Source organism: Lucilia sericata, unplaced genomic scaffold, assembly GCF_015586225.1.
Source record: "Lucilia sericata isolate MDLA Ls3-8-SP2 unplaced genomic scaffold, ASM1558622v1 Contig002553F_arrow, whole genome shotgun sequence".
NCBI lineage: Eukaryota > Metazoa > Arthropoda > Insecta > Diptera > Calliphoridae > Lucilia > Lucilia sericata.
This window is the reverse complement of record NW_023996320.1, coordinates 37,115-47,974: the sequence shown is the minus strand read 5'-3', so window position 1 is coordinate 47,974 and position 10,860 is coordinate 37,115. Positions and strand designations below refer to the sequence as shown.

The 10,860-nt window shown below is 29.1% G+C and overlaps 1 protein-coding gene across 1 annotated transcript in view; it reads right to left on the bottom strand.

The window, feature by feature from the left end:
• Nucleotides 1-9,049: 9,049 nt before the first annotated feature.
• Nucleotides 9,050-10,860, bottom strand: part of LOC119614070 (BAI1-associated protein 3) — a 31,322-nt gene continuing 29,511 nt past the window's right edge. Inside the window, exon 8 of the mRNA XM_037970172.1 lies at nt 9,050-9,836. Within this exon, the coding sequence (XP_037826100.1) occupies nt 9,745-9,836 (92 nt within the window). The 3' untranslated portion in view covers nt 9,050-9,744. The remainder of the gene's footprint in view (nt 9,837-10,860) is intronic.

The following is a 10,860-nucleotide window of genomic DNA, read 5'->3' as shown; positions in this document are numbered from 1 at the left end:
AATAACTAACTGACTAAACTAACTACTAACTAACTAAACTAACTCTTAAAAAACGAGAATTTATTGAATTTTTTCTTTAAAAAAGGAATTTATAGAAAATTTTCGATAAAATGGTAATTTATCAAAAATTTATCTTCTATATAACGAGGATTTATCGAAAATTTTAGCGGCCACAGTTACTACTTTGATTCAGATTTCTTAAATTAAACATTTATAAATAGAAAAATATTATTTTTATACACAGAATATTTTTAAATTAATTGCGGTTGATTATTCTTTAGATACATTTCATAATGATCTATCTCACAAGTTCTTTGAATCAGTTTAATTAAATTCATCGCATAGAATACATTTAGCCATTATGGATCAAATTTCTCGAAATCCTTTTTTACTAGCAAACATTTTTAAATTTCTAACTTGTCAAGAACAACTGAAATTGGCAAAGATTAACGATAACTTCCACGATCTCATTGTAAATCATATTTGGAAATTAAAATACAAAAATCTACATATTTTAGAATTTATGTCGAAATATATTATTTCAAATGTTTTGCCAAATGAAATTCTCTTGGACAAGGATTACAAGGAGTTTTTGCAATTAAATGTTGATAACATTAAGAAATTGAATATCAGTACATTTTCTATGTTAAATAAATGTTCCACGACGTTTCAATTGGATGTACAATTTGCAAATTTAAGTGAATTAAGTGTAAGAGATGTCAAATTTATGGCAGACGATATTAAATGTTTAACAAGAAATTTTCCCTATTTGAGAAAGTTCAATATTAAAAACTGTTTTCGTGCCAATGGAGCTGCAATACATACAATGAAAGATTTAGATAATGATATTTTTGAAAGATTGCTGCATTTGGAAGTATTAAAAATCGAACATATTTTTCAAAATGTATATTTAAGGAAACACGTTTGTAAAAAGTTGTAATAAAATATTGTAGATATACATTAATAACAATTTGATGCACTGGCAAACTAGATAGTAGACCGCTAGTTATATTAATCTGATGGTCTTGACTTTAATTACTACTAAAGATTCTGGTCTGTTTGACTACATCGGGCTTAAAATACTATCTTATTTATTTTAATTTATACCAAATGCGCTGTAGGATATTACACAGTTTATATTATACGTGTTTGAATGTTCGAAAATGCCGCAACTGTTATCAAATAATTTGCATAATCACTATAACTGAACTGGAACTAAACTGGAACTGAACTGGAACTGAACTGGAACTGAACTGGCTCTGAAATAGAACTGAACTAGAACAGATCTAGAACAGCACTAGTACAGAACTAGCACAGAACTAGAACTAGAACAGAACTAGAACAGAACTAGAACAGAACTAGAACAGAACTAGAACAGAACTAGAACATAACTAGAACAGAACTAGAACAGAACTAGAACAGAACTAGAACAGAACTAGAACAGAACTAGAACAGAACTAGAACAGAACTAGAACAGAACTAGAACAGAACTAGAACAGAACTAGAACAGAACTAGAACAGAACTAGAACAGAACTAGAACAGAACTAGAACTAGAACAGAACTAGAACAGAACTAGAACAGAACTAGAACAGAACTAGAACAGAACTAGAACAGAACTAGAACTAGAACAGAACTAGAACAGAACTAGAACAGAACTAGAACTAGAACTAGAACAAGAACAGAACTAGAACAGAACTAGAACAGAACTAGAACAGAACTAGGACAGAACTAGAACAGAACTAGAACAGAACTAGAACAGAACTAGAACAGAACTAGAACAGTACTAGAACAGAACTAGAACAGAACTAGAACAGAACTAGAACAGAACTAGAACTGAACTAGAACTGAACTGGAACAGAACTAGAACAGAACTAGAACAGAACTAGAACAGAACTAGAACAGAACTAGAACTGAACTAGAACTGAACTAGAACTGAACTAGAAATGAACTAGAACTGAACTAGAACTGAACTAGAACTGAACTAGAACAGAACTAGAACAGAACTAGAACAGAACTAGAACTAGAACAAGAACAGAACTAGAACAGAACTAGAACAGAACTAGAACAGAACTAGGACAGAACTAGAACAGAACTAGAACAGAACTAGAACAGAACTAGAACAGAACTAGAACAGTACTAGAACAGAACTAGAACAGAACTAGAACAGAACTAGAACAGAACTAGAACAGAACTAGAACTGAACTAGAACTGAACTAGAACTGAACTAGAAATGAACTAGAACTGAACTAGAACTGAACTAGAACTGAACTAGAACAGAACTAGAACAGAACTAGAACATAACTAGAACAGAACTAGAACAGAACTAGAACAGAACAGAACTAGAACAGAACTAGAACAGAACTAGAACAGAACTAGAACTGAACTAGAACAGAACTAGAACAGAACTAGAACAGAACTAGAACAGAACTAGAACAGAACTAGAACAGAACTAGAAAGTACTAGAAAGTACTAGAACAGAACTAGAACAGAACTAGAACAGAACTAGAACAGAACTAGAACAGAACTAGAACTGAACTGGAACAGAACTAGAACAGAACTAGAACAGAACTAGACCGAACTAGAACAGAACTAGAACTGAACTAGAACTGAACTAGAACTGAACTAGAACTGAACTAGAACTGAACTAGAACTGAACTAGAACTGAACTAAACTGAACTAGAACTGAACTAGAACTGAACTAGAACTGAACTAGAACTGAACTAGAAGAACTAGAACTGAACTAGAAGAACTGAACTAGAACTGAACTAGAACTGAACTAGAACTGAACTAGAACTGAACTAGAACTGAACTAGAACTGAACTAGAACTGAACTAGAACTGAACTAGAACTGAACTAGAACTGAACTAGAACTGAACTAGAACTGAACTAGAACTGAACTAGAACTGAACTAGAACTGAACTAGAACTGAACTAGAACTGAACTAGAACTGAACTAGAACTGAACTAGAACTGAACTAGAACTGAACTAGAACTGAACTAGAACTGAACTAGAACTGAACTAGAACTGAACTAGAACTGAACTAGAACTGAACTAGAACTGAACTAGAACTGAACTAGAACTGAACTAGAACTGAACTAGAACTGAACTAGAACTGAACTAGAACTGAACTAGAACTGAACTAGAACTGAACTAGAACTGAACTAGAACTGAACTAGAACTGAACTAGAACTGAACTAGAACTGAACTAGAACTGAACTAGAACTGAACTAGAACTGAACTAGAACTGAACTAGAACTGAACTAGAACTGAACTAGAACTGAACTAGAACTGAACTAGAACTGAACTAGAACTGAACTAGAACTGAACTAGAACTGAACTGAACTACACTGAACTAACTTAACTACAACTTAACTACAACTGAACTACAACTGAACTACAACTGAACTACAACTGAACTACAACTGAACTACAACTGAACTACAACTGAACTACAACTGAACTACAACTGAACTACAACTGAACGACAACTGAACTACAACTGAACTAGAACTGAACTACAACTGAACTGACCAAGAACTGAATTAGAATTAGAAATTTATATTTTTAGTCATTACTTGTTTAGAAAAAGTACTCACCTTTTATCATACAATTTAGCTTAATTCCTCTGACAATAAAAGCACGCTTCTGTTATAATTTTATCCATTTAATTTGTTTTACATTTATTGATTTTATTTAATTGAGATTTTTTGTTCCATAATTTTAATTAATAAATTTTTCTGGTGAATAAATTCATTTTCTTTTTTGTTTGTTCAATTTTTTTTAAATATATTTTGTTAGTTACATTTAGTTATTTTTTATAAGTTTTAGTTTATTGTTTTAATTAGTCAAATAATCTGTTGTTTTATTTATTATTAGTTTGTCGTGTGTTTTGTTTTTTTCTCTTTTGTCACATAAATCTGTTTTAATTGAATATATTTTAATATTTAAAGAATTTTTTGTTCACAGTTTAATAGAAAACATATGCTTAGATAATAAATTATAAATGTGTGGTGAAGAACAAAAGGATTTAAAAAATAAGTACATAGTTGGAAAAATGCTTTACATAATACTAATGTCAGCTTTCATTAAAAAAGTTTAGAGTCATAAATAGAATATTAAATTTTTTCAGATTCAAGAAAATAGAATTAAATCTGAATTAAAAGTGAACTTTAACTAAATTTTTTAAGTAGGAAGGCAATAGTTTGAGAACTGACACGTGTTTTGATTGTTTTTATATGGAAATGTATTATAAAATACAATTTAACATTTATATAAAATAGAAAGTGTAATCAAAAATAGTTTGAGTTTTATTTTCTTTTACGTGTAAATTTGTATTTATTTCCTTTAGTTTTGATAACTTAGTTTTTCTGTTTTGTTTCATTAGGAGGGCTTTATGTTGCACTTTGTTGTTAGAAATAAATGAATTACAAAATTGTTTATATAACTAAATCCCACAAATGCTTTGTTTTGATTTGTTTCTTTTAAGCTTTTGATTTATATTGTATAGAGTGTTTTGTATCAAAATAAAAGTTTTAGAAAAATTCTTTAAAAAAATATAGATAAATATATTTTTATTAGTCTGCTTGATTTGTATTTATGTTGTTGTGTTTTAAAATAGTTTTATTTGTTGTTACTTCAGTGAGTAATTGGTTATTTGATAGTTTTAGGTTGAAATTTTATTAATAAATAAAATGAAAACAAATAAAATTTGAAAAAAATCATAAGGTTTTATTAAGGTTTTACTGCGTTATTTGGATTGAATAATTTTAGAATTTTGTGGACAATTTAATTAACTTTATGTTGTCCTTTTATTAGTAAAAAGAACAGAACTGAAACAAAGAACTAGAACAGAACTAGAACAGAACTAGAACAGAACTAGAACAGAACTAGATCAGAACTAGATCAGAAATAGAACAGAACTAGAACAGAACTAGAACAGAACTAGAACAGAACTAGAGCAGAACTAGAACAGAACTAGAACAGAACTAGAACAGAACTAGAACAGAACTAGAACAGAACTAGAACAGAACTAGAACAGAACTAGAACAGAACTAGAACAGAACTAGAACAGAACTAGAACAGAACTAGAACAGAACTAGAACAGAACTAGAACAGACCTAGAACAGAACTAGAACAGAACTAGAACAGAACTAGAACAGAACTAGAACAGAACTAGAACAGAACTAGAACAGAACTAGAACAGAACTAGAACAGAACTAGAACAGAACTAGAACAGAACTAGAACAGAACTAGAACAGAACTAGAACAGAACTAGAACAGAACTAGAACAGAACTACAGAACAGAACTAGAACAGAACTAGAACAGAACTAGTACAGAACAGAACTAGTACAGAACAGAACTAGAACAGAACTAGAACAGAACTAGAACAGAACTAGAACAGAACTAGAACAGAACTAGAACAGAACTAGAACAGAACTAGAACAGAACTAGAACAGAACTAGAACAGAACTAGAACAGAACTAGAACAGAACTAGAACAGAACTAGAACAGAACTGGAACAGAACTAGAATAGAACTAGAACAGAACTAGAACAGAACTAGAACAGAACTGGAACAGAACTGGAACAGAACTAGAACAGAACTAGAACAGAACTAGAACAGAACTAGAACAAGAACTAGAACAGAACTAGAACAGAACTAGAACAGAACTAGAACAGAACTGGAACAGAACTAGAACAGAACTAGAACAGAACTAGAACAGAACTAGAACAGAACTAGAACAGAACTAGAACAGAACTAGAACAGAACTAGAACAGAACTAGAACAGAACTAGAACAGAACTAGAACAGAACTAGAACAGAACTAGAACAGAATTAGAACAGAACTAGAACAGAACTAGAACAGAACTAGAACAGAACTAGAACAGAACTAGAACAGAACTAGAACAGAACTAGAACAGAACTGGAACTGAACTAGAACAGAACTAGAACAGAACTAGAACAGAACTAGAACAGAACTGGAACTGAACTAGAACAGAACTAGAACAGAACTAGAACAGAACAGAACTAGAACAGAACTAGAACAGAACTAGAACTGAACTAGAACAGAACTAGAACAGAACTAGAACAGAACTAGAACAGAACTAGAACAGAACTAGAACAGAACTAGAACAGAACTAGAACAAAACTAGAACTGAACTAGAACAGAGCTAGAACAGAGCTAGAACAGAACTAGAACAGAACTAGAACAGAACTAGAACAGAACTAGATCAGAACTAGAACAGAACTAGAACTACCAAAGAAGAACTTGTAATATTTCTAACTGTAGTTCAATAAACGATCCTTTGCGGATTTCAGAAAACCCGAGTGAGGTTGTCTCCTTCAAAAACTATACCAGTTATGAGCCTTAGATGGTCCTTCTATAAATGCCCAATCGGATTTGAACGTTGATAGCGGTAATAACGGAGCACCTTTGAAAAGCAGGTAGATTCATTCTAAGAATCTAAGGGAAGATTGTAGATCATTTCCTCTGGCATTAATAAATCAATATATTCTAACGATAAGAAAATTTGTTCCCAGACACATTATAGTTCTGCAGTATGGGTCAAAGAAGCCATTTGAATCTGTAGAGTCTTTGTAATCGTTGTAGGAAATAATAGTTACATATTTATATAGTAATTTTAAAAATCTCAAATTTGAAAAACTTTACTTAAAAAAATTTCAATCCAAATTTAGCATAAAGCTCATACATTGTTTGCACCAATAGTCGAATCATATATTTTTCCATATTAAAATTTAAAATTTTTTATGACAATTTATTTATTTCCTTGTTTATCGTTAATTTGTTTACAAATAATGAGAATTTGTCTACGGTTTATTTATGAATACATTTATAAATTAATTTAGTTAATTGTTTTATTATTTTATTACAATTACACATATTTTAAATTTACATACAATTTAATTTTTTAATTTAGGAGCATTATTTTATATGTATATTTTTTGTTCTAATATTTTTATGTCACAGTGTAGGTATAAAAAAGTTAAATGACTTAAAAATAAAATTGTTAATAGTATTTGTTTTATAGACTAGAATTATGTTTATAGTATAAAGTCGTTAGAGAATATATGCTAAGTCTTTAGAAGTATTTTTTTTTTTTGTTATGTATATAGTACAAAATTTACAATATCAAGGTTATTCACAGTTTAAGTTAAGAAACAGCTGTTTTATAACTTAAATAGTGACACCTTTGACGGGGATTTTTAGTGTTTAGAAAAATATTTGAAATTAGTGATTTAGACAGAGAAAGGAAAACAATATAGAATTTTGGTTGACGAAATAAAAGTAAAGTCTTTAAGGGTAAATATAAACCGCATTATCAAACAAAATTTTAAATTTCTTTTCAAATTTTGCTCGATCTTGTGGGTTTTTAGTTATAGTTTAAGGTGGGTAGGATTTATTTTTTTTTTATTTTATACATAAATTTAAATATATATATATTTTTAAATAATATTTTATATTGTATAAGTAGTAAGTAGGTGCTATTTTATTTTCATATTTTTTTTTAAATATTTTGTTTGTATACAATAAATTGGTGCGGGTATTTTAAATAAATAGAGTTGTTTTTTGGTTTTTGCTTTAAATTTTGTAAATAAATTTCGAAATCAATAAGCTCGGGATAGAAGAATAATTTTTTTTTTTTATAAATATTTGTATATATTTAAATATTAATAATAATTTATATAATAATTTTTAATTTATTTTTATTTAAATCTTCTTTTGAATTGACAACAATCACTGAACATTTAATTAGTTTTATTTTTTAATATATTATTTTTACATAAACATGTATGTGTATTTGTCATTAGAACAAAACGGCATTGAGTAAAATGTAGTTTACAATTTCATAAAGTCTGAAGTAAAGGCCAGTAAATTTTTTTGTATTATTTCTTGGGTTTTGTAAAAAAAATTTAGTTTTTTGGTAAAACAAAAAATTTCAATGCTCTTTTGCCCTACAGTGATGTAAAATTTGACTTAAGCCGAAGCAAAAATATTGAACTGACGTTACGCTTTTTCCGCTTGGTCTAACTAAATTGGTCTTATGAAACCATTTTTTTTTTTTTTTTTGTAATTGACATAAGAGTTATAAAATCATACAATTTGTTAATTAGGAAAATTATAAAATTTTTTTTTTTAATTTAATTTTCTGAAATATGTATTCACTAGTAAAAATAAAGAAATCTGTTTGACCTATGCTGAACTAAAATTGGAACAGAATTAGAAATGAACAAGAATGGAAAGAAACCCAGAACTGAACCATAACTGAAGGAAGTGTGGATTAGAACTGAACTAGAACTGAACTAGAACTGAACTAGAACTGAACAAGAACTGAACTAGAACTGAACTAGAACTGAACTAGAACTGAACTAGAACTGAACTAGAACTGAACTAGAACTGAACTAGAACTGAACTAGAACTGAACTAGAACTGAACTAGAACTGAACTAGAACTGAACTAGAACTGAACTAGAACTGAACTAGAACTGAACTAGAACTGAACTAGAACTGAACTAGAACTGAACTAGAACTGAACTAGAACTGAACTAGAACTGAACTAGAACTGAACTAGAACTGAACTAGAACTGAACTAGAACTGAACTAGAACTGAACTAGAACTGAACTAGAACTGAACTAGAACTGAACTAGAACTGAACTAGAACTGAACTAGAACTGAACTAGAACTGAACTAGAACTGAACTAGAACTGAACTAGAACTGAACTATAATTTCACTTTATATGGTTCCTTAGCATTATTAATTAAATGTTTAGTGGTTAAAAAAAGGTGTAATTTTCTTTACTTTTCTACATCACTGTAAATAATGACGTTATGTATCTGTTAGTCTTTAGTAATTTTTAAATAAGTATGAATATATATAATCCATTATTTGTAATAATATTTTTTTTTAATTATTTTGTTATATTTTATTTCTTATCTTGCAATGATTTTAAGAATAAAAATTAATTCAGCATTTTGGTAAATTGTAGTTGATTTGCTTCTCTGTGTATTAAATTCTTCCGTTTTTTATAGTATTTTTTTTTTTTTTGTTATATTTTATTAAAACTGGTGGTTTATTTATGTTATGTAGTGTAGTTGGTTTGGCTTATTCTGTTAAAAAAAGAAGCATTTGAAAAAAAGTTTATCCAAAAAAGATTCCCTAAAAGTTGCATTTTAATTGGTTAAGTTTCTTTTTTTATTTGTTTTGGTTATTTTCAGTTTTTCATTATACATTTTCATAATTTTTAAGGTTTTTTTAACTCTTTCTTGAAAATCTTGTTTGTTTTGTTGGTTGTTGGTTTAGCAAAGATTTTGTTTAAATAAGTTTTTATTATATGTTATTAAATTTCTTTGCTTTTTTTTTGGCTGCTTTAAATATTATGGTTTTTTTATAAATTTAAGTTATTTATAATTTTTGTTTGAAACTTTGTAATTGTTTTGTTTTTACCAAATGTTACAAATTCTAATACGCTTTCTCTAAGATCCGTTTTTTCTAAAGTTTTCTATATATTTTTGTTTTGTGTTTCTTCTATAGTCTTTATGCACCATTTTTTTCAATTCACTTTTAAGTTTTTTTTTTTTATTAATTTTATACAATTGTCAATAGTTTTTTTTAATAAATTTGTTTTGTTTTAATTGTTGTTAAAATTTTAAAAATTTCATACATACAATTTGATTGTAGCTTCGTTTCATAAACTTTCAAATTTCGGGCATATTTTGTAAGCTTTTTATTCGATTATTCGTGCTTTTTGCTTACGTACAAAATCTTGAGCTAGTTTGTCATTAACGCGCAATTCCAGAATTTGTAAAATGGGATTGCCTGTGGAGAAAGATTTAAAAAAAAAAAAATTTTGTTATATTTTGTATGTTTAGTTTTTTGTTAAAAAATCAAGTTTCTTTAAAGAAATATTTTTCTCTACTCCTTTACACTCAGACTGTATTCTACTACTCTCAACTGTGCTCTGTGCTGAAATTTGAAACGTTAGGAAAGGGCATTCTATCAAGTATTCGGTAACTCGATTCCTCCTCGACTCTGCTATACTTTTTTCAACTTTGATATTATTTTTATACTCTGTTCTAATATGAACTGAAAACACATATTTTCATCAAATTTCCCCTTAACCCGCGTACTAATTAACCAAAGTAATTTTATAGAAAATTTTTAAAATTACACAAAATCTAATGTAAACAAGTAAGAAAGTATAGTCGGGCGCGGCCGACCATATGATACCCTACACCAGTTATGAATATTAAATGTGATTTATTTTTCATAATAAAGCATTTATCTTCAATATTCCCTTGTTCCCATACATTTAAGCAATTTATGGATGAAAAACTAATTTTCTGAAAGAGGCTTTATATGGGGGCTAGGGGCAAATATGGACCAAGCCCGATAAAATTTTGTGAATATATTTATATTTACATAATATTTTATTGTGCTGAATTTCATCGCGATATTTGTGTTTATAAGTTAATTTGGGACATTCAAGTAATTTTGAAGGGGACTTTGTATGGGAGCTAGGGTCAAATAATTTGGGACATTCAAGTAATTTTGAAGGGGACTTGGTATGAGAGCTAGGGTCAAATGGGGCCCGATCTTTATGAAATTTGGCAGGGTCATCAAGACTTCTATAAAATTTAGTTGTGCCGTATTTTATCGATATATCTGTATATTTAACATAATTATGAACTCAGAAGCCCTTTTCGGGGGGTTCTGTTCTATGGGGGCTAGGTGAAATAATGGACCGATTTTAACCATTTTCAATAGGCTTCGTCCTTGGGTCAAATAAAACTTGCGTGCCAAATTTCATCCAATTATCTTGAAAATTGCGACCTGTACCTTG